Here is a 23,035-nt window from a genome sequence, read left to right as displayed (position 1 = left end):
ACAACAAAGTCCCCACCTTCATGAGGCTCCCAGCTTTGGCGGGGGGTGGAATACATGGACAAATAGTACATATACAAATGAACCATATGATATCAAATCATTGCAAGTACCATGGAGGGAATAAAATGAGGTGGTATGCTAAAGAGGGACAGGAGGGTGAAGATCATGAGAATGCCCAAGAACATGAGAAGGGAGGGAGGGAGGGAGGGCTGGTGAAGGCCATGGATGGGAAGCTGAGTGAGACTGGAAGGAACCAGCCCTGCAGGGATCTGGGGGGAAGCCCTGTAGGCAGCAAGGATAAGAAACAGAGGCCCTGATGTAAAGATGTGTTTGGCATGGTTGAGCGGGAACAATGGCAACCAGAATGCTGGGGTGAAGAGAGAAAGGAAAGAGGTGACAGGTGATGCCTGATAGAAGGATAGCATGGACATTTTGTAAGGTCTTGTAGGTCATGATAAAGAGCATAGGGTTTTCACTACATGCAATAGTAAGTCACTAAAGGGCTTTCAAAAGGGAAGTAATATAACCAGGTTTATGTTTTTTAAAGACTACTGTGGATAAACAGAGAAGGATTATAGAGGGTCAAGAGTGGAAGCAGGGAGGCCACTCAAGAGGGCATAGCAGTGGTCCCAGAGAGAGTCGAAGGCAGCTTGGGATTGTCCTCTGTTTTTTTATGTATACCCAGATCAGGAGTGCTGAGGTGGCACGGTCTGTTAAGTGGCCGACTCTTGATTTTGGCTTAGGTCAAAATTTCAGGGTCCTGGGATCAAGCCCTGCATCAGGCTCCACGCTCAGCAAGGAGTCTGCTTCAGGATTCTCTCTCTCCCTCTCTTTCTTCTCCCTTTTTAATTTTAAAAAATTAAAGAAAAACCTAAACCACCGAGGAACAAGTATCATCTAGGATTTACAGAGAATCTCCCACCTTTCTCAATACACTGACTTGAGACATTTTTAGGCCCTCCCCATCTAGTACTGAATGTGTGCCAATGGCTTGCCACTTACTTTTCTTTAGACTTTTTAGCAAAGTTTACGTACACACAGAAAAACCCACCAGTCATAAGGATAACACCCTATCTGCTTTCACAAAGTGACCACATCTTCTGCAGCCAGAACAAGAAAAGGTTATACCCCCCTGCAGGGGGGGCTCCCCACATGCTCCCTTCCAGTCACTCACTAGCATTCCAAGTGCATTTTGCCAGGATGATATTCTGTGAATCAATTTTCTCAGTCTTGTTTAACCCATGACCCCTTTACCTAAACCAAAAGTCGCATGCCCTCTGCAATTAGAGATTCATATACCACCAGACAAGATTCATGCTTTGTATTTTGTGTTGTGTATTATGAAAAACAACAGGTTTTCACGTTAAAAAATTAGAGTATGATATGGAATATGCTCTTTTAAAACTTGACACAAATTCCCAATGCACATTCTGTCAAGCCCCCTCTTAAGAATCACCTGGTTCGAATTCCAAAAAGATTGCCAATAGCCTTGTCAAAAAAGAACAGTTTGAAGTCCAGTAGCACAGACAGCAGACCTCAGATGCACGAGTTTGTCTTATAGAATGAAGAAGTGATTTCAGGGCTTGGTTCAGGGGACAGAACACTGACAGAGAACCAGCAGTTACTGAGCACTCATTACGTCTCTAGCACCAGGCAAGGGGTTTCCATATGTTATCTTATTTAACCTGCCCAACCCTTTGAAGATGGCATCATTGTCTTTATTGTATAACTAAGGAAATCAAGGCTTGGAAATGTAAAATAACTGGCCCAGGTTCTCAGGGCTAAAAAGTGACAAGAGCTGAGCTTGGAGCCTCCTCTGTCTGTTCCTGTATTCCACACTCATTTCACTCCACCCCAGCAGCGTATCTCTCGCTTTTCTTCCTTGATCTGTACTAAATAAATTGAAAATGCTGGTCTCAACATTAGGTTGCTGCAATAAGCCTCATTTCTTCTAATGGTTTCCTTTTTACATTCCTTTTTAATACATTGACTTTCAAATTAACAGTGAAGCTATTCGTAAATGAAATGGGAACCCTGGCTATTACTTTGCTTCTTTCCAGAAAGCAAGGGCTCTTTAAGCCTGATCAACTTTAATGCTTGCTGTAAATCCAGGAAAGAAATGAATGAGCACAATTCAAATCGCCCAACCCAGAGCCTGGCCACGACATGGGAGCCACATTGCGTCACCATATCATCCATTATTGAAAAGGGAGCCGACAATTAACAAAGCAATCTCGATTAACCATGTTAACATCTCGGGAGAGCGATTCACGTTCTCTGCCTTTCTGGAAGCTCTTCCAAGCTCAAGCTGTCCCTGGGTTCTTAGGCTTTGCGTCACGAAGGGAATTGATTTGATCAATTTACATTGCTGCTACCTAATTAGTAAGCATGGCCACACTTGCCCATCGGTTTCACAGAGATTAAACTTGCGATCCTGACTGCAGACTAATTTTTGCAGCTGAGAGTCACTGTACCTTTCATCCTCGATCCATACCAAGTTCCCCAGAGTTGATCATAACAGGACTGTAGCCCAGAGCCAGAAACAGGTTTTCCAAGCCCAGACAGCTGGGCCTACGGGGTCCTGCATGACAAGGCAGATTGTTTGGTGAGAGCTGCGCTGGTTAGGAGCGCCCGCTTTCCCGCACGCCACGCCAGGTGTCACCCTTCCAAAGCACACTCTCCCTCGCTCTGTCCTTTGAGTCGTCTCTCTCTCAAGAAGGAAAGAAGGTGCAACTTTCATTTCAGACCTGCAGAAAGGAACCCTCACAGGAATGACTACTCAAGGTCACAGGGTTTCTCAACTCCGATTCGGCATCTTTTTTTTCAAAAAGTAACTTTTACCGAGGTTAGTTTTGTCTTTATTGCAAGAAGTTATAAATGCTCATTGTAGAAAATTTCGAAGACATAGAAAACCGGAAAGAAGAAAATAAAAAGCCACCCTTTCAACGTAATCATAGAAATATTTACTGCTTTTTATTCAGCTACTTTTCTGTGGGATGGTATAATACATACTATTTTGTAAACTGCTTTGTCTTCTGGTATATTATGAACATTTTTTCCATGATGCTAATTGAATCTTTACTAGTCGAGTTGTATGGATCATGAAACCAGTCACTTATGTTGGATATTTGGAGTTGTTTCTAATTTCCAGTTATGATAAATAATGTAACAATAAAATCCTTGTGTCTGCATAATAATCACTGATATTTATTGTGTCTTGGGCATCATACTATATGTTTTATGTGTATTAGTATCTAGATGGACAAGTAACATTACCTCCATTTTATAGGTGAGGAAACTGAGGCCCAGAAAGTTTCAGTACCTTGCCTACAGTGACATAGATGATGATTCCAGAGCCACCACCCTTAATCATTAAGATCAATTTCTAGAATTGTAATCTCAGGGTAATTGAATACATAAAATTATAAAGTCTCTGCATCATATCACCCAGTTGCCCTCCAGCAGGCATATACCAATTAATGCTCCCACCATCAGAGTCTGAATGCCCATCCACTTGCATCGTCACCAACACAGGGCGCCATTAACTTTTACTGTTCATTAGAGACATGAAGCCCAGACTCCCCATAGTTTAATCTGTGCCCTTTAGAGCATGCACACAACCCAGTTCCAGACTGAAACATCGATTTTCTTTAAATCAATGATTCTTATCCTTTTTTTTTTTTTTTTTTTTTTTTTTTGGTACATGGAACCCTTTAAGATTCTGACAGAATCTATAAAGCAGCCACACAGAAAACACACATGTGCCCATCAAATAACCACTTATTTTACAGGAATTCATGGACACCACTAAGAACTGCTGTGCTTGCTAAAGGATTGATACATCAACAACATTGGAACTAAAACTAACAACAGGACCAAGTCAAATGCAGGTTGACCAGATTGTTCTTTTTAACAATCCTGCAGCATACAGAACCAGATCGGAAGAGGCTGCAGTAAGATGCCCAGGCACGACAATTTGCCACGTTGGGGTGGAGGCAGGTATCCAGGTCAAGACTCTCTCCTGAGGTCATGCTGTCCTCCAGCAAAGCAGCAAGAGCTCAGAGCAGATGGGCAGGCCAGCCCCGGCCTGCCTCCACCATGCACTTCCACCAGCCTCCAGAGAACAAGTGCGGGATCCTACTGCCAAATGCTGCTTCTTCACACGCTGGTGTTTTTCATGATCTCTCCCCACATCCTGCTCCTTTATGGTTTGGAAAGCCTCGTCCCAAACCAGTCAAACCTACACCAACCCTACCCACCCGTTCCTGTCACAAGCAGTAGATTAGGACAAGACGGGAGGGAACATGCCAGCCAGAGCCTAGCCAGTCCATCCACCGTGAATGCTGCTTTGCCAGGCAGGTTTTTCTGGGAGCCCTCCTTGGCCTGAGCACAGGTTTCTGGAAGTAATGGGACCATTTTTCATAACGATCCATTGAGGTTCAGTGACATCTTGAGAATTGGGAGGGAACGTCTGGTCCCAGCCTGGAGGGAAGGAGGTGGACAGAGGAATTAGCACCCTTAAGTGAATTGCCCTTTTGGGTGACCTAGTGGAAAATTTAGCTCCATCTGGATATACAGGTTGGGGCTGCCAGACCACCATGAGACACACACAGAGAGTGCAGGCAGCTCCTCAGGCTAGAACCTGAGCTGCCTTGGACTTGCCGCCCAGCCACGGCCAGTTTTGGGGTCTCATTTTGCACAAGACAGCCCCATTCTTGTCAGAAATATGGTCAGAGTCATGATGGGAAAAGCGGCTGTTCTGCCCGTATGGTTTCATTCCATCTTTTGAACTCTATTTATTTTTTTCCAGCCTACAAAAACTTTGCCCTAGTCTCTCGCTTTTGCTCTTGGCATTGCCCCTCTGCAGATGATGGAAGAATCTGTGTTTAAACATCTCTTCTCCCCCCATCTTCTTGGGCCCCTAGGACTTTTTATAAGGCTCAGAGGTGGCAAAAGGACAACTTTTCAATTCTGAATAATTATAGTGCCTCCTGGACTTGGCTGGGAAGATGAGTCATCTGAAAACTAGTATATTCACACCCAAACATGGCTCTTCTGTTTCCCTCTGCACCCCAAACTACCCTGTGGAATCTGTTCCACTTTTTAAAATGTTCTTTTAGCCCTCGGTTTCTTGGTGGCTTGCCTCGTAGGCAAAACAGTGGAATGAGGGGAGAGCAAGAACCCGTGGATTGCAATAAAACTCTACTATCTCATAGCTCTGTGATTGAGCAACTTACTTCTCTTTCAAGCCTCAATTTCATTGCCTGTAAAATGGGGACAGTAGCTGTACCTCCCACATGGAATTGTTTGGGGTACTAAATGAAATTCTGCACATCAGAATTAGATACAGCCTTTGCCACCTATAAGTTCTCAGCAGGTGGTACCTGCTAGCAGGTTGTCACCATTGTGCTTAAATTTGGATCACCACCATCTTCTGTCTTTTCTTTGGAACCATCATAAAGATTGAGTCCATTTCTAACTATTTTGAGAGTCAGCATGCATTCTCCACCTTCCTTGTAATCAGGACAGTGTGTAGGAAGTCGAACCTACCCTCAAGGACTAAATAACCTTAAGTTACAAGCTCTCTAAAACACACCTGCTTCATCGCCTTTGCAACCTCACCAAACCCCTACCAAAAAGGGGATGCAACTCCCTGCCCTTCCTGTTTCTGGCTGCTTAAAACGTGTGAGGAGGGAATTGTTTTTTGCAGGAAAGTTCCCTGAAAGTGCCAAAATCAAGTAACACCTCCTTCCCAAACCATCACCCACATACATCTCTCCAGGCCCACACATTACCAGCCCCTCCCAGTGTTCTCCCAGGAATTCTCGCACCCAATGTTTCAGGGAAAGAATGAATCTCTAGTCTGTGAGAATCAGCACTGAAGTAGCAGAAAGATGAGTTGTTCTGGGGTCAGGCCTATAATTGAATCCTGTCTCCACCACTCTGTAATCTTGAGCAATTTCCTAAATTCTCAAGTTTTTCATCCATAGAATGGGCACCTCGTGGCTTGGGGGGACTGAATAAAATAATCGTTGAAATCTCTTTGCTTCCTCAGTCAATGTTAATCTTCTGGGTTAAATTCTCAGCTGGTTCCAGGCACCTAGGAAGAGCTCAGTAAAGACTTTGCTATGAAGTGGAGCAAAGCAGGAGAAATAATCTACAAACCTACACCGAATGGAATGGAGCATTTATTTACAGGGGAAGAGATGGAGAAAATTGTATTTTCTGGAAATTCAGATTTTTCTGTGAGGAAAGGAGCTGTCTTAGGGAAATAATTAGAGCTGAGGGTGGAAAGTGAAACCCATCTCCCTCAATCACTGTCCCCAAGTGTCCCCTCTCCGCTGCCTCCATAAAGCTGATGACGAAGCAACTGGAAGAGCGAAGAGAACTGTTCACCTTAAGAAAGAAAGAAAAGAAAACAAAAAGAAAAGAATTTGGACCTCTTGGAGCAATCTGGGGAGGAGCTGAGATGGGAAGGGCAAGGAGGGGCACAGGGAGCCCAGTATTAAGTAGTACTTCAAATGTTTGGTGTGGGTGATTTTTCTCTGTGGGATCATTGCCTCCAGGTAGTATAAGCAAAGCAGGCTGTCAAGGTAAATGGAGCCTAAGAAGCAGGAGAGGCAGGAATGAAGTTAGTTCCCCTATGCCACTCTTGGAATCTAGAGACTTTGAGGGAAGATTTTGGACTTGCCAAGGTTAAGGAAATGTGACACTCAAGATAATCCTCCCTAGCTTTCAAGGGGCAGAAAGGCTCCCAGCGGACATCTGGGCTACACATATATAAACAGCACAGGCCATAAATATTGAGCCCATTCAGTCCTGTTTTCATGGAAATGCTCAGAAAACATTCTCATATGGCCTCAGCAAACCCAGCCAGTTCTCTGTCCTTCAGGCACTTCTAACTGGAAAGTTTCCTAACAGTGAGGAGACTGTGAACTCTGAGAAAGGGCTGGAATTTCAGGGTCATTTTGTGGCATGTTTGTGAACCTAGATTGAGAAGCAAGATAAAGTCCCATTTTGCTAAAATCTGGAGAGTGGCATGCATTCAGCAGCAAAGACTAATCATTTTATTATACAATATTCAGGAGGCCAGCAATGTGCCAAGCTCTCATGATGCACAAAGGCTAGAGAGGGCTCTGGTGAGAAGACAGGACAGCCTAGACACAGCGGAGTAGCATCGCCACTCGCTCTGTAGTTGAGAAGTTCTGAAGGCTGCAGGCCCCCCAGCTGGGAAAAGGTGTCCCAGACCAGACCATGCAAGTGGAAAAGAGACACAGTGCTGTCTGTGGGTCCCAGGTCTGAGCCTGCAGACCAGTTTGGAAATAGGGAAAAACTTTGATTACCACCAGCCACAGGACAGAACAGAGGGATGAGTCAGAGACAGGAAGGCAGGGAAGTAGGTAAACAGCTACTGAAGGAAGGGATGAAAGGCCTTGCACAGAGCCTAATGGCCTAAGTGGCCCAATCTCGCCATTTTACCATCTGATTCCTTAAGGCCAGTAATTGTCCCTGTTCTCTCGTGGAGCCTTTCATCCAAACACACCAAGCCTCTCTGCCAAGTGGCAGGTTCACATGCATCTTGGAAGGAAGGAGCAAGTGCACACAGCCTGTTTGTTCTGGGCTCAGAGGCATTCTGGCTGCAGGTATATGTTTGTACATTTTCCCCTAATTTTCATTCTGCCTCTAAAACCAGATGAACACAAAGCTTAGACTCTGAGAAGGAGAGGGCCTGGTAGCTAATGCAACCCCCTCATTGCATACGTGAAGGAATGGGACCCCAGAAAGATGATGATCTGTCCTAAAGGTCTGCCAGCTATTCCCCCTACTGTATGCTCAACCATTCTCTCTCTCTCCCCCTCCCTTTCCCTACTCCTCTCTCAATTTCTCTCTTGCTCTCTCTTTCAAGACAAAATCAATGTGTTTTCATTGCAAAAATAATTCTAAATACAAAGTGAAAGTCTTCCTGTAAATTCATCCTTCAGAAATAACCACCCAGAACAATTTGGTATATACTCACCCAGATTGTTTTTTCTGTGAACATGCTAATACACACTCACAGCACACAGACACACAGATACACACAGTGTTTCTTTATAAAAATCAGATCACAGAAGGCATTGTTTCCTGAAACTTTCTTCTTTCTAGTTAATTCTGTCATGGGTATCATTCCTTGTAGACTTAGCTCACAATTTTAATAATGTGTGATTTTTTTATTGTGTGATAATACAAGGCTCATTTCACAATCTTCTATTGTTAGAAATTTAGGTAATTTCCTATGTGGGGTAACATAACTGCAGTTCCTTGTACTTTTATCTTTCTCTCTCTTTTAAGAGTTCTTCTATAAGATAAATTCCTGGACATGGAGTACGTAGATCAAAAGCTATGCTTATTCTAGTTTTATTAGATAATGGCAATTTTCCACTCAAAATCTACACTTCCAACCAGAATATACAAAAATGTCCCTTTTTCTCAGACCCTTGCCAAATTGAGCATAAGCAATATTTCAATAGATTCCAAACTAATAGACCTGAAATATTTTGCTATTTATTTATAACATTTAATTAATTTATAGCATATTTATTTTGTAAAGGAATTTTTTTTAAAGATTTTATTTTATTTATTCATGAGAGACAGAGAGAGAGAGAGAGAGAGAGAAGCAGAGACACAGACCTCTGTGAAGCCTGGCTCCACGCAGGGAGCCGGACGTGGGACCCAATCCCGGGACTCCAGGATCACACCCTGGGCTGAAGGCAGGCGCTAAACCACTGAGCCACCCAGGGATCCCCAATTTTGTAAAGGAATTTAACTATGTTTTCACTTATTCACTGGCTGTCTAATTCTTGTTATTTGCTTATCCATAATGATTTGCTTTGTTTTCTATTGAATTGTTTTTTCTGTGATTGATTTGAAAGATAGCTTTGTGTTTGGGAAATATTATTACTTTTACTACTGCTTTGAATTATATTTCTCTCAAGTTAGAGGAAGCCTCTGTGTTTTTTCAAAATTTGCAACCTTATCAGAATGTCTAGGCAAACTCATCAGTGCTTTTCTCTACAGATCCTGAACTTCTATCATGCTTTAAAAGTTCTTTCCTATTTCAAAATTATAAAAATATTCACTTATATCTTCTAATGCTTTAATAATTTTTATACTTAAAATCTTGGATGCATGTGGGTTTATTCTGATTAGGAAATAAAGTAAAGATCTGGTTCTATTTGTTTCCAACTAGTGAGCCTAGTGTCCTAACACTGCCTAGAGAATCATCTCTTCTTTCCCATAAACATTGAAATGGCATATAAAATTCTCATGGATATTTGGCTCTCTTTCTAAACTATATAATTTCATTGATCTATCTGCCTTGTCCTGCACTTCCTGCTCTGGTATTTTTCTAAAAGCTTTTATTTATTTATTTGAGAGAGAGAGAGAGACCGTAAGCAGGAGAGAGAAAGAGAGAAGCAGATTCCCCACCAAACCTGTGTCAGACTCTATCTCAGGGCTCGATCCCAGGACCCCAGGATCATGACCTGAGCCATAGGCAGACACTTAACCAAATGAGCCACCCCGGTATTTTTTTAATTACTGTGATTTTTATGATAGATTTTAATATCTGTAGGAATGGGTTTACCCATCTTCCCCACACCACCATTCTTTATTTCAATTGACCTGGCTATTTCTTTCATAGTTATTCTTCCACATTCCATATTCTTCTATATATTTGGATCATTTAGTGTCCACCCCCCCCCAAAAAAAAAAACAAACAAAAAACCTCTTGTGTTGGCATTTTAATGAGGTTGTCTTGAATGTACAGATTCACTTGGGGAGAACTGAAGTTCTCTTGAATAGAGATTTCCTATACTAAAGCAAGCTATGTCTCTCCATTTAAATATGTCTCCCTTTTATGCCCCTTTATAAAGTTTTATAGCTTCCTTCACATAGGTCCCACTAATACTCAGTTTCTAAAAGTGTTCTTTGGAGAAATTGCTGTTTGCAGTAAGGTCGAAGCATGGAACACATTCAGTTCAGCACCAAAAGTGGAGCCTTCAGTACTGTGGAAATCTCTCTATCCCACCTGCTCTCTACTCTGGGCCTAAACCAGGAGGTAACTTCCTTCCTGAAAGATGAAATGCACCAGTTAATCGGTAAATGGTGGCACTAACCGTATGCCCAGTGCTAGAGTACAGGACACAGATCTCATCTTCAAGGAGTGCTGATGCTGCCCAAGAAGACAAGTGGCACAACCTTTAAGAATGGCATCCCATATTAACCTATGAGTTGCAGCTCTATTCTGATGGGAAATAAAGAAAAGAAGAGGCCTGGAGCAATTGGGGAAGGCTCCAGGAAGGAGGGGGAAACTGAACTGGCTGTTGTCATGTGGTTACCACTTAAAGAAAGAAAAGGAAGGAAGCGAGGTATAAGCAAGGGAATCGCTCACAACCATTTATTCAGCACCTCCTATGAATCTGAAACTGGCCTAGGCACATGAAGAGGACATTATATGCCCAACAGTTGTTTTTATACATTCACTATAAAGCAGGCTCAGTGTTAAATGCTAGAGAAACCAAGACAAGTAAGATAGACCCTGGCCTGGAGAATCTTATAAGTAAGGGATGCAGACTTTCGCCTAAGTCCAACAAGTGTTATGATAGAAATCTGTGGAGTGAATAGCAAAGACTCTTAATCTGGTGACTGTGCACCTCCTGAGTACCCATGGATTGGATTCAGTGGGTCTGTGGGCCCCTCAAATTTGTGGTGCCAAGTTACCTGCATAACCAGCATTGGCAGGTTAAGAATCACTGGAGTAGAGTGACGTAAAACTCTTGGTTTCTAGATCTTGGCATCTTCATGTCCAGAGAAAATATATGTAAACCATTATACCATTACAAATAACAAGTAAAAAACTCTAGACGCCTCCCATCACAGAAGTGTTCTAAGAGCTCAGAGCCAATACTGTCTTAGAGAAACTGCCCAGCTTTAGGACCAGGCAGATTTGGGTTGGAATCCCAGCTCTGCCATTTAATGACAGTGTGACCTTGAGTGAGTTCCATGCCCTTAGATACTCGATTTCCACATCTGTAATTAAGAATTGAGAATTAGAGACACCCCCTCCTCCTCCTGCCTATTGCAACGGTGAAATTAGGTAAGATGTACGAGTCACCTGGATCTTAGCAGGTCTTTATGGACTGCTCATTCCCTCCTCTTGCTTTTACACTTCCAAGGAAACCATGCAGCATGGGCTGTAGTTGTGTGTACGAGGACTCTGAGTCAGGCCTGGAAAGGATGGAGAGGAGGAGGGGAAAGTAAATGCATCTCAGACCAGTGGACAGTGTGAATAAAGGGAAAGGAGCCAGAAAAGTCAACTCATGTTGTGAAGATTCAGTCCATTGCAGCCAAGTTGAGAAGGTCTTAAATTCCAGGCTCAGCAGTTTGAACTTTATCCTATAAACTATGGGAGCCACTGGAGGGTTTGGGGCAAGGGTGTCAACCCCTTGGTGAGGTGGCTTTCAGCCCAGCCTCTGCTCATCCATGAATCTCGAGATACTCAGGAAAACAATTTTAAAAATAAAATTGTAACATGAGCTAAAGCAGTGCCTTTCACCTCAGGATCTTGTTAAAAAGCATATTCTGATTCACTGGATCACTGAGGTTCTGCATTTCTAATACTCACCCAGGTGATATGGATGCTGTTTATCTATGAACCTTACTTTGAGTAGCCAGGGGCTAACATATTTCAGTTTTATTATTTATATTACTATTATCATTCCTGCAACACATGTTGGCTGAGTGCCCGTCACGTGTCAGGCACTGTGCTAGGCCCTGGGGAAAGGGAAAAGTCAGACATGAACCCTCCTTTGTAGAAGCTCACAGTCTAACCAGAAGAGATGAGCCCTCAGCAACTGTGATTCAAGGTAGAAAGTGAGGAATGCTATATTTTGGCATTCTGATAAAGTGCTTTGACAATTCAGCAAAGAGAGAGATTGTTCCCAGTTGAGGGAGAAATTTGCCTGGCGCTTAAGGAAGTGAATAGCAGCTTCTTTTTCTTATTATTAAACAATGAGTAAGAACCCAGACTTCAAAGTTGGATTTTCAGCCTTTTTAGACATGTGACTTTGTTAATCTCTTAAACCTCAGTTGCTTCATCTGTAAAATGAGATACAGTAATAGCAGAGGTGCTGGAAGGATTGTATGAGCAAATGAATGTAAACGTAGTACCTACTAACTGGTTCCTCATTCACTGCAAATGGTGGCTCTGGTGAGTATTATTGTTCTTGTTTACTTTAAAGCTTAGCGCGGTCTGTTGGACCCAAAGATATTGTATTTGTTGGACAACTTTATGATCTCATTTTAGGGTTAAGTGGCAAATGAAAATGGAAAACCTCAAAGGGAATTTCCAGATCCAAGGAAACTCCTTCATAAAACTGGTGCTGAAAGAATTAGCAACCATTTCAAATTTTTTGAGTTTTTATTGAGCCAAACTGTTTCAGCTAGGGAGACTTGGCTTGGCTGTAGGTGTAGTTAAAGGCTCCTACTAAGAGCCATGTTGAAAAGGAGTTTGATTTGATTTACAAGCTGATCAAAATAGTTTTACCACCCACTGGTTCCCCTGAGGTCATCAGCTTGTCTGATGCTGTGAAATAAGTCAAATCAAATCTATAATCCTAAAGTCCCAGAAGTAGGGATCATCCCACTTTGCTCATAGGCTATATGGGAATTAAATAAAATACAGTATAGGAAGTTGGCTGGCACATAACAAGGACCCAATAAACACAGTATCTTTGGTTTACCTCTTATTTTTTAAATAATATTCATTGGACTTTTTCCCAATTACAAAAATAATTCATGTTTCCAATTTTGGAAAACACCGAAAAGCACGTAGATGATAAATTCTGTTGATGTCTCCTCAATGTGTATCCTTCAGTCCTTTGTCCACATCCGCATGCATATTTTGTTTCCCTGCGTACTATACTAGTAGTGATTGCCAGCTTCTGTCAAAGGCGGCCTGGATTCAAATTCTAACTGGATCACCCACTAACTCTGTGACATCCAACCACTTACCTTCCATTCCCCTGCGTGTAATGGTCATGGCCTTCAGGGGGCTCATGCAGGTTGGCCACAGTCATCTAGAAGTGCTGTAGAGAACTGTGTGGAATGACACTGCCTAGCGCTGCACCTGGCACAGCCGTGCTGGGCTGCCTTAGAAACGCTGGCAGTTGAAAGCAAACTAAGGTTAAGTATTTACCCAGTGATTGGCACAGAGTCAGAGCTTGTCAAATGGTAGCTGCTATTCCACAAACACTCCCTCTGGTTTTGAAGACTGGAGGTTCACAGGGGTTTGAGACCTTGTATTCACTGTTCTGATTTGTTGAGTGGCACTTTAAGGATGACCCACTGGGACCACATCCAGCCAAGAAATGCTTCTCCCTGAGCTGATCCTGCTCAGCCTTGGCTTTTGATTCTTACACTTCCCAATCCCTCTAAATCACCCTTGCCCTCAGGCAGGCAAAACCCAAGTGGCGTGGGTGGGCTCAATGCACCATCTGCTAGCCTGTCTACCCCTAGGGGGAGCTTGTGCTCCCCCTCCTACACTGCTTACCCAGATAGAAGTGTTCCTAAGTGTTGTCCCATTGGATCTGCTTAAAAGGCCTCAGTAGGGGCAGCTCAGGTGTCTCAGCAGTTTAGCGCCACCTTCTGCCAGGGGCATGATCCTGGAGACCCGGGATCCCACGTCAGGCTCCCTGCATGGAGCCTGCTTCTCCCTCTGCCTGTGTCTCTACCTGCCTCTCTTTCTCTCTCTCTCTCTCTCTCTCTCTCTCTCTCTCTCTCTCTGTCTCTTATGAATAAATAAATAAAATCTATCTTAAAAAAAAAAAAAGGCCTCAGTAGGAGACCACCAGGAAGCATCACAGTAGAGCCACAGAATTTCCCAGCGCTACTCCTAGATGGCTGCTCAAATTCACTACGGATTTGAATTGGTGTGCAAGATAGCTGGAAATGACAGCTAGAGATGGCACAAGAAACTCTGAGTCTCAAATTCAATCAGTTGGTCATTGAGCAAATATCTATTCAGCATGTACCCCAAGGCTGGGTTCTATGAGAATATTTTTCCCTGTTCATTTTTCTTTCAATCCCTTAGGTTCCTCAAAGTGGAATTCCTCTTAGTTTAGCAAGTAGTTAATATCCCCACAATCCCAGCTAATCTCCTTTAAAGAAAAAAAAAAAGAAGCAGGTTGGGATGCCTGAGTGGCTGAGCAGTTGAATGTCTGCCTTCAGCTCAGGGCATGATCCTGGAGTCCCAGGATCCAGTCCCACATCAGGTTCCCTGCACGGAGCCTGCTTCTTCTGCCTGTCTCTGCCTCTCTCTGCATGTCTCTTATGAATAAATAAATAAAATCTTTAAAAGAGAGAGAGAGAGAGAGAGAGAGAGAGCAGGCTTCAGGTCTTCCACTGTCTGGAGCAATCCAGGGATACTAATACCATTTTTTTCATCTAATTTTTCTCTGCTGTGATATTCTATTTATAACAAGTGGAGCCAATTTAAAAATAGTGCCAAAAAGCTTCCTAAAGAATGTTTAGTTTAGATACCAAAAGCAAGTTGATCTAAAGAAAAGCATTAAGAAACTGGTGGTCCAGGCAATCGAGTAACTAATGCTTAGGGAGCCCTAGACTTGAGATGGATTCTTCCCCAGAAAGACACATGAACACTGCATACAATTTCAGCATATTTGAGAATCATATGGTGCCCATCCTTGGGCCTGTGTCAGAAAGAGCAATAGAGTGGAAGTGCCAGCACCAGGTCACCACAGTAGATCCTGTCCTTTTTGCCACATTCCTCATCTTTGCAGCAGCAATACTGGCGTTAACAGCAGTGTTGGTAGTACTAATAGCAGCTTGTTTGAAGCAGTCGGAATAGCTGTACTTACTGGGCGCTTTCAACATGCCCGGCACTCATCAAGCCTAGGTTCATCTCCTCCACACAGGAAAGAATTATCACTGTCCCCATTTGCCAGGAAACTGAGCCTCACTGAGCTCAAGTAGCTTCTCCAAGGTCACACAGTTGGGAAGCCAGAGTCAGCATCTGAACCCAGATCTACCTACCTTTGACATCTGAACAGGTCCTTAACCACTGACCAATAAATGTTTGTTGGATCCAATGAATGATGCCTGAATATGTTCTAGCAGTTTCTGCTAGTCACCAGCTGGGTGACCTTGAGCAAGTCACTCACTCTCACTGAACTTCCATTAAGGAAAGTTTCCCAGCTCTGTCAAGCCAGGATTCTAAGATACAGGGGCAAGGAGCATCACAGCATTTCATGAGCAAGAGAAGTAGGGCCAGGCTCAGGACATGCACCATGAGTTGGTGCCTGTGTCAAAAAGGCTGCCTCAGCCCTGACCTAAAAGCAGAGACAGCAGGCTTCCAGGAACCCACATTTTCTCTTGATATTTGCTTTCCTCTCCACACAGCCTTTTTCCCCCCTGCCAAAGGTCTGTTTGGATGCCCAGGAGAAAAGATTCTTTTCACTGATCCTCTTTCATGCTCAAGAGGCCCAGCACCTCCCCTAATTCATCAAGGCTTCCTGGCTGCATCAGGGCCAGCCGGTGTAGCACACAAGACACCTCAGCCCAGTAGCTTTGTGAGGCTGAGGGAGGGGAAAAGAGAAGCAAAACTATGCTGGCAATCGAGAAGCCGCTGGTCCAGCCCTTGACACACACTGCCCCACTGCGGTAGGTCTAGAGAAGAGGGCACTTCCCAGCAAGGATGGGCAGGGCTTGCATCTTCAGCTTCGTGGAGACTGTATTTAAATGCTGGAGAGAACCCAGATAAAACCAGTCAACTAAAGGAAGGAAAGTGAAGCCCAGAAAGGGAAAGCAACTTACTCTGAATGACACATCAAGTTATCAAACATAGGTCCTGCATATAGATTTCCTGTAATTAGATTTCTAGCCCAATGAGTGATTGACAAGAATAAAAATTATTTGGTTGGGGCACTTGGGTGGCACAGTCCGCTAAGCATTCTAACTCTTGGTTTTGGTTCAGGTCATGATTTCAGGCTCATGAGATCAAGCCCTCAGTCCAGGTCTGTCCTAAGTACAGAGTCCCCATCAGATTCTCTCTCCCTCTCCCTCTGCCACTCCTGCTTGTGCATGCTCTCTCTCTCTCTCTCTCTCTAATAAATAAATAATTTTTCTAAAAAAAATAATTATTTGGTTAATAGCATTAATGCAAAGTTGATTGGGTATCAGGCTCCAGATACTCTGAGTGCTAATAAGGACTTTACATGTTTTATCTTCTTAATTCTCTTTTCATTTTTTTGTATATTTTTTATTGGAGTTTGATTTGCCAACATAGTATAACACCCAGTGCTCATTCCGTCAAGTGCCCCCCTCAGTGCCCGTTATCTTCTTAATTCTCAAAATAACCGAGAGGCATGGTATCAGTAGAAGGCCCATTTTGCTGATGAGAAAACTGAGGTTTAGGCACAGTGTGAAACCTGTTCAAGGTCACTTGGCTGCTGGTGAGAGAGCTTGTATTCTATCTTAAGGAGTCTAGTTCTTTGTGTGTGTGTGTGTGTGTGTTTGTGTGTGTGTATTTTTTTTTATTGGAGTTTGATTTGCCAACATACAGTATAACACCCAGTGCTCATCCCGTCACATGCCCCCCTCAGTGCCTGTCACCCAGTCATCCCATCCCCCCACCCACCCCCCCTTCCATTAAGGAGTCCAATTCTAATAAGGAAAGAGACTTTTTATCAGAAGTCACTAAAAGTTTGCTCAGGGTGGGTATGCAATAGTAGGGTCTTCCGGAGGACAAAATAAAACAAAATGCAAGGGGAACAAGAGGGCAAAGTCATTACTTAGCTTTTAGACAAGTAAGGATTAAAAACTGACCAAACCCAGAGTTGTAGAGAAAATATCACAATCATACACACCCAACAGAAGGTAAATTGATATAACTAGTTCAGAAGGCAATCTGGCTAGCTGTCAGCACTTAAATGTGGCACTGACTCAGTGATTCTTCGAGTAGGAATTTATCCTACAGAAACACTCAAACATGCAAAAAGCAAAATGCATAAGGCTTTTTATTACTATAGTTTGTAACAGTCAAAATTGGAAATCACTACTTGACTATCATTAGAAAAGAGTTAAGTTTGGAGAAAGTTAAACTAGTGTATATCCAGACAGTAGGATGCAATGTCCTGATATGGGGAAAGGTTTTATAGATATAAATATATATTTTTTTAAGATTTATTTATTTACTTTAGAGAGAGTGTGTGCATAAGCATATGGGAAGGAAGGGCAGAGGGAGAGGGAGAGACAATCCCAAGCAGACTCTGAACTGAATGCACAGTCCAATGTGGGACTTGATCTCACAACCCTGAGATCATGACGTGAGCTGAAACCAATAGTCAGATGCTTAACTACTGGTACCGACACCTGTCTTAGATATATTCTAAGTGAAGAAAGAAATTTGGGGATCACTTTTTTTAAGTAAGTGAAGTGGTTGCTGTTTTTTATTTAAGATTTTATTTTTAAGTAATCTCTAATGCAATGTGGGGCTCAAACTTACAACCACATGCTGTACCAACTGAGCCAGCCGGGTGTCCCAAGTGAGGTTTTTTTAACAGACTATTTTTCAAAGCCGTTTTAGACTCACACCCAAATTGTCAGGGAGGTTCTGAGATTTCCCATACTCCTGCTGCCCCCACATATGCACAGCCTCTGCCATTATCAACATCCCCTACCAGAGTGGTACACCTGTTATAGTGGATGAACCTCACTGGCATGGCATTTTCACCCAAAGTCCACAGTTTACATTAGGGTTCACTCTTGGTGTTGTATATTCTGTGGATTTAGACAAATGTATAATGACATGTATCCACCATTATAACATCATACAAAGTAGTTCCAGTGCCCTAAAAATCCTCTGGTCTCCCTCTATTCATCCCTCCATCTGTTATTTTTGTAATAAAAATATACAAATCTGGAGAGGAAAAGAATAGAAATGAAGAGGTAGTTCTTGCCCAGAAGGAATTTAAAGTCTGGGTGGTGAGAAGGACTCAACCATCCCTGGGATGGCTTAACAACATAAACAGGCAAACAGTAAAATAATAGAATAAGATGTGACTGTATACCTTCTGCGGGGTACAGAATAAAGAAGTCAGTGTGAGTTGGGTGGGGTCCATCAGAGCAGAGTTCCTGGAGAAGGCTCCTGATTGGGCCAGGATATAAAGTATTTTTGGAAAAACAGCCTCTATTTATTATTTATTATACCTATGTCAAATATTTTACATGGATATTTTCATGTGTTCAAAATAACCCTATGGAACAGATACTGTCCCCGATTTATGGATGAGAAAATTGAGTCTGAGAGGGCCAATTAACTTTTCTAAAGCCAAACCATTAGTACACAAAAAAAGGGATTCAAAAGTAGGTCTGAGATCCCACACCCTGTGTTCAAGCCACAGGATCACACTGCCTAAATTGGCGGAAGGGTGACAAAGGCAGGCAAAGAATGGAAGGCAAAGAATGACCTTCTTCTCAGAGGAACAAGTAGCTCAGGGAGTCCAAACTCACAATGTGGCTATAAATAAATGCTATGAAAAAAAAGTCAGCATAATTCCCTTACTTTTAGCTGAATACTTCTCAGAGCCATAGTCCTTGAAAATACTTTGTAAGAAAATCAAGGCAAAGATCCAGCCCATCTTTGTCCTTACAAGGGGCTTCCAATATGATGGCAATGAAGAACCAGAAAGAAATGCCACCTGGGCATAGGGGGGGACACAGTAACATTTATGCCACTCTCATAATGCCATGTGTGCTCTGTTGCAATGACCTGTTACTATGTCTGTCTCCCCACTTGCCTGTGGGCCGCCATGGGGCAGAGACCACACCCCAAGTCATCTCTGTATCCCCGTAGCTTGGCTTCATGCCTGGCACTTAGCAGGAACTCAGTATTTGTGGAATGAATGAATGAGCGAATGAATAAATGTATAAAAATGTAAAGAGCTATTACTATCATATGTTGGTGCCCTGATCTGTAAAACGAGACCAACAATAATACCTTCATCAAAGGATTATTTCAACAATTAAATCGGCTAATGGTATAAAGGGTTTAGCACAGGACCTGTACAGAGCACACATACAATATAAACAGTGGTTCTGATGAATATTAGCAGTTAGCATTATGGTTGTGTATCCTTTAAAAGAGCCAATCCCTAAGGATGTATCCCCATCAAGCCATTCACATTTTACTCATCTTCAATGGGGTTGGCAAGCAAAGCTACGAGTTTGTTTTCAGCAAGCATGCTCTCCTAATCTTAATGTCCTTGCTTTTGCCACTACTGCCTATGCATCCCCACACCTGGGGCCTGAGGGTCCTCATTAAGACAGTGTGCCTACCTGTACACACGCTCATCAGCACTTACCCTCCAGGGTAATGTACAAGGCTTCCGACGTTTCTGCCCTCTCTCCACTTCTCCCAAAATGTATTCTCCAGCTTTGCATTTGTCAAGACCAGTGCCTATGCCCTTCAGACTCAGTGACAGAAACAAGGACATCCCCATGGTCAGAGACAACTCATCCAGTCATGGATATTAGGTGTTCACATGCCATGTGTGTATTTCAGTGGGGGCCTTCCATACAGCGAAGGATCTGGGATGGTGGGATGAAAACATAATGGTGCTGACCTTGTCACAAATCAGACCACAAAGTGGTGCCCTTATCTGTCTCCTCTAAAGCAAACCAAGAATGTATAGCCCACTCCCACATTTCCCCCTGAGTTGGGATAAGAATCAGTGTAGTGAGTTGCCTGGCTGGCTCAGTTGCTACAGCATGAGCTTCTTGATCTCAGAGTCGTGAGTTTGAGCCCCACGTTGGGTGTAGAGATTACTTAAATAAACTTTAAAAAAAAAGTACATTTATAATTGGCACTTATATCCAGGTATGGGTAGCCCTCTTTCTTTTTTTTAAGACTTTATTCATTTATTTAGAGGGGGGAGAGATAGAGGGAGAGAGAATTTGGAGCAGACTCCATGCTGAGCAATAAGCCCAACACGGCACTTGATCTCACGACCCTAAGATCATGACCTGAGCTGAAATCAAAAGCTGGATGCTTAACTGACTGAGCCACTCAGGTGCCCCTGGATAAACCCTCTTTCTAAGTTTAAACTCTTGCAGGGCTTAGCTCTTCACCAGGAGCCCAGAGACATGGTTTGAAATAACAAAAAAGAAAGAAAGGAAAGGAGGGACTGAGGGAGGAAGGAAGGTCCTATAACGTATGATCGCATTTATCAAATCATTTAAAAACGCGTAATACAACGGGGAAAAAATCTGAAGGTATGTACACCAAATGTGATTACTCTGCTTTGCAGGGTTATGTGTGCATTCAAAATAATTTTTGTTTGCTTTTTTGTATTTTCTGATTTTTCCACAAAGGGTCTTATAAATACCATTTGAAAACCATATTTTGTATTCAAACAGAACTTAGTTTAAATCCCAGCTATACTGCCAACAGGCTGTGTAACCTGGGGCAAGTCATTTACCCTCTCCAAGTCTTAGTTGCCTTGCATTTAAAATGAAAATTGTTTTTAATTTAATATTGCCATAAAATGTTTCTGGCTCTGAAATTAGAGGGATGAGTTAATCATGTTTTTCCATCATAGCATCTCACTGGAAGGCCTCTCTCTTACTTTATTGATTTATTTCCTTGTATTCCCATTTCCCTCTGCCTACCCCCTCAGGCAACCGTTTTGTGTTTGACATTATTTGAAAGTGTTTTTTGCAAAATGTGTGTGGTTGTTTGGTGTGTTACTTAAATAGTATTATGTTGTAAATCTCCATTCTGTTTCCTATTTGTTCATAAAGAATGATGTTTTTAGGATCTTTCCATATTGCTACATGGACATGCCATCCAGGGCTCTAAGTGTGGCACAATCGCTGCACTAGGCATCTAGCCCACTCACCCTTTCCATAATTCCCAGTGAGGGACACCTAGGTTCTCTCTAACTCTCCATCATCATAAGCAACACTGCTCTGAGCATACTCATGCATGTCCCCTTATGGACCTGTGTGAAAATTCTTTGAGATCTATGCCTTAGTGCAGAACTTTTGGGTCAAGAGGTCTGTAAATATACTTAATGAGACCAAGTGGGGCCAGAGTCTTCAGCACTGCTTCACAGCCTGTGCCTCCACTAGCCCTTAAGAAGGCTCCCCATGTCCCCACAACCCTGCCTACACTTAGCGCTCTCCAACTTCCTGATTTTTGCCAGCCCAACAGACACGTTGTATCTCTGTGTGGTTTTCGTTGTAATTTATTTGACTCCCTAATATTTCGAGCATCTTGGCCTATGTTTCATTGTAATTTATTTGACTCCCTAATATTTCGAGCATCTTGGCCCTAAGGTTTCCTGTTTTGTAAATTGCCTATTCATTTTCTTTGCCCACATCGGGAATGCTCCTTTTTCTTGTCGACTTGCAGGAGTTCCTTACATATTCTCAAGTACCCATCCCTCGACCAGCTTAAACATTGGAAATACCTTCTCTCATCCTTGCCTCATAGTTCATGTGTCTGAAGTGTTGAGTCGTTTTTCTTTCACCCCCTAGATCAAAAACATCGTCCTTTACCTTGCCTTCTCTAACTTTTCAAGGGTCCCGTTTCACATCTAGGTCCTTAAGACCTCTCCTATTTGCTGCGGGAATAAAGCGGGCGTCCGCTCCGAGGCCTTTCGTAGGACAAAACGACGCAGCTACAGCGCCTACCTGGCACAATGCCCGCGACCCACGGGCTGTGCAAATGCAGGTGGTGATAGCTACGGCTGAGCTCGGAGGCCGGTGAGCCAGACCAGGAACGGTCTTATAGGGGTGACGGGGGCGTTGCGGAGGCTGGCCCCGGAGACGAACGTGGGATTCGCTCCCGGGGAGACGGAGAGGCGGCCGCGCGGCGGAGAAGGCGCCCGGCGGGGCGCGGCGGGGCGGGGCGGGCCTCACTACTCACCACCTGCTGTCTCTTTCTGCCCGTGCCCCCCCCCCCCTGCAGGCTCCCTGTTCTCCACCCTGAAGCCCCCCGACGCCGTGTTCAAGGTGGTGTTCTGGCTGGGCTACTTCAACAGCTGCCTCAACCCCATCATCTACCCGTGCTCCAGCAAGGAGTTCAAGCGCGCCTTCGTGCGCATCCTCGGCTGCCAGTGTCGCGGCCGCCGCCGCCGCCGCCGCCGCCGTCGCCTGGGCGGCTGCGCCTACACCTACCGGCCGTGGACGCGCGGCGGCTCGCTGGAGCGCTCGCAGTCGCGCAAGGACTCGCTGGACGACAGCGGCAGCTGCCTGAGCGGCAGCCAGCGGACCCTCCCGTCGGCCTCGCCGAGCCCCGGCTACCTGGGCCGCGCCGCGCCGCCGCCCGTCGAGCTGTGCGCCGTCCCCGAGTGGAAGGCGCCGGGCGCGCTGCTGAGCCTGCCCGCGCCCCAGCCCCCCGGCCGCCGCGGCCGCCGGGACTCGGGCCCGCTCTTCACCTTCAGGCTCCTGGCGGAGCGCGGGAGCCCCGCGGCCGGAGACGGCGCCTGCCGGCCCGAGCCCGACGCGGCCAACGGGCAGCCCGGCTTCAAGACCAACATGCCCCTGGCGCCCGGGCAGTTTTAGGGGGGCCTGCGGGGGGGAGGGGGGCGAAACCACCGTGGGGGGAGGGCGGGCGAGGGGGGAGGGCGGCGGCGCCCGGGGGAGGCGGGGGGCGGGGGGCAGCTGCTTTGCTGGCAGGGGCATGGGTGCCAGGTACAGCGGAGGGCTGGGCGAGCATGCCGAGAGCCTGGGGCCCCGACGCCGGCCGGGATGTCCGTCTGTCTCTCTGTACATATCCAAACGAGTCCCTGTGTGCACGTATTTAACCGTGGGTACACGTGCGTGTGTCTGTGCGGTGTCCGTGTGGTCTGCGTGCGCGCGTGGGTGCGGCCACCGGGGGGGGGGGCAGCGGGGGCGCCGTCGGCCCGGGACCTCGCGCCCCTCCAGCCGCTCCCCGGCCCTCCCCGAGGGGCGGATGGCCCTGGGCCCGGGT

General features: G+C 44.6%; 1 protein-coding gene across 1 annotated transcript in view; it reads left to right on the top strand.

Annotated features, from left to right (window-relative positions):
- ADRA1B (adrenoceptor alpha 1B) overlaps nt 1-22,641 on the top strand; it is a 48,028-nt gene extending 25,387 nt beyond the window's left edge. Inside the window, exon 2 of the mRNA XM_077895678.1 lies at nt 22,031-22,641. Within this exon, the coding sequence (XP_077751804.1) occupies nt 22,031-22,626 (596 nt within the window). The 3' untranslated portion in view covers nt 22,627-22,641. The remainder of the gene's footprint in view (nt 1-22,030) is intronic.
- The last annotated feature ends 394 nt before the right edge of the window (nt 22,642-23,035 follow it).

The sequence above is a fragment of the Canis aureus genome, chromosome 4 (assembly GCF_053574225.1).
Source record: "Canis aureus isolate CA01 chromosome 4, VMU_Caureus_v.1.0, whole genome shotgun sequence".
NCBI lineage: Eukaryota > Metazoa > Chordata > Mammalia > Carnivora > Canidae > Canis > Canis aureus.
This window is presented reverse-complemented; position numbering and strand designations above follow the sequence as displayed.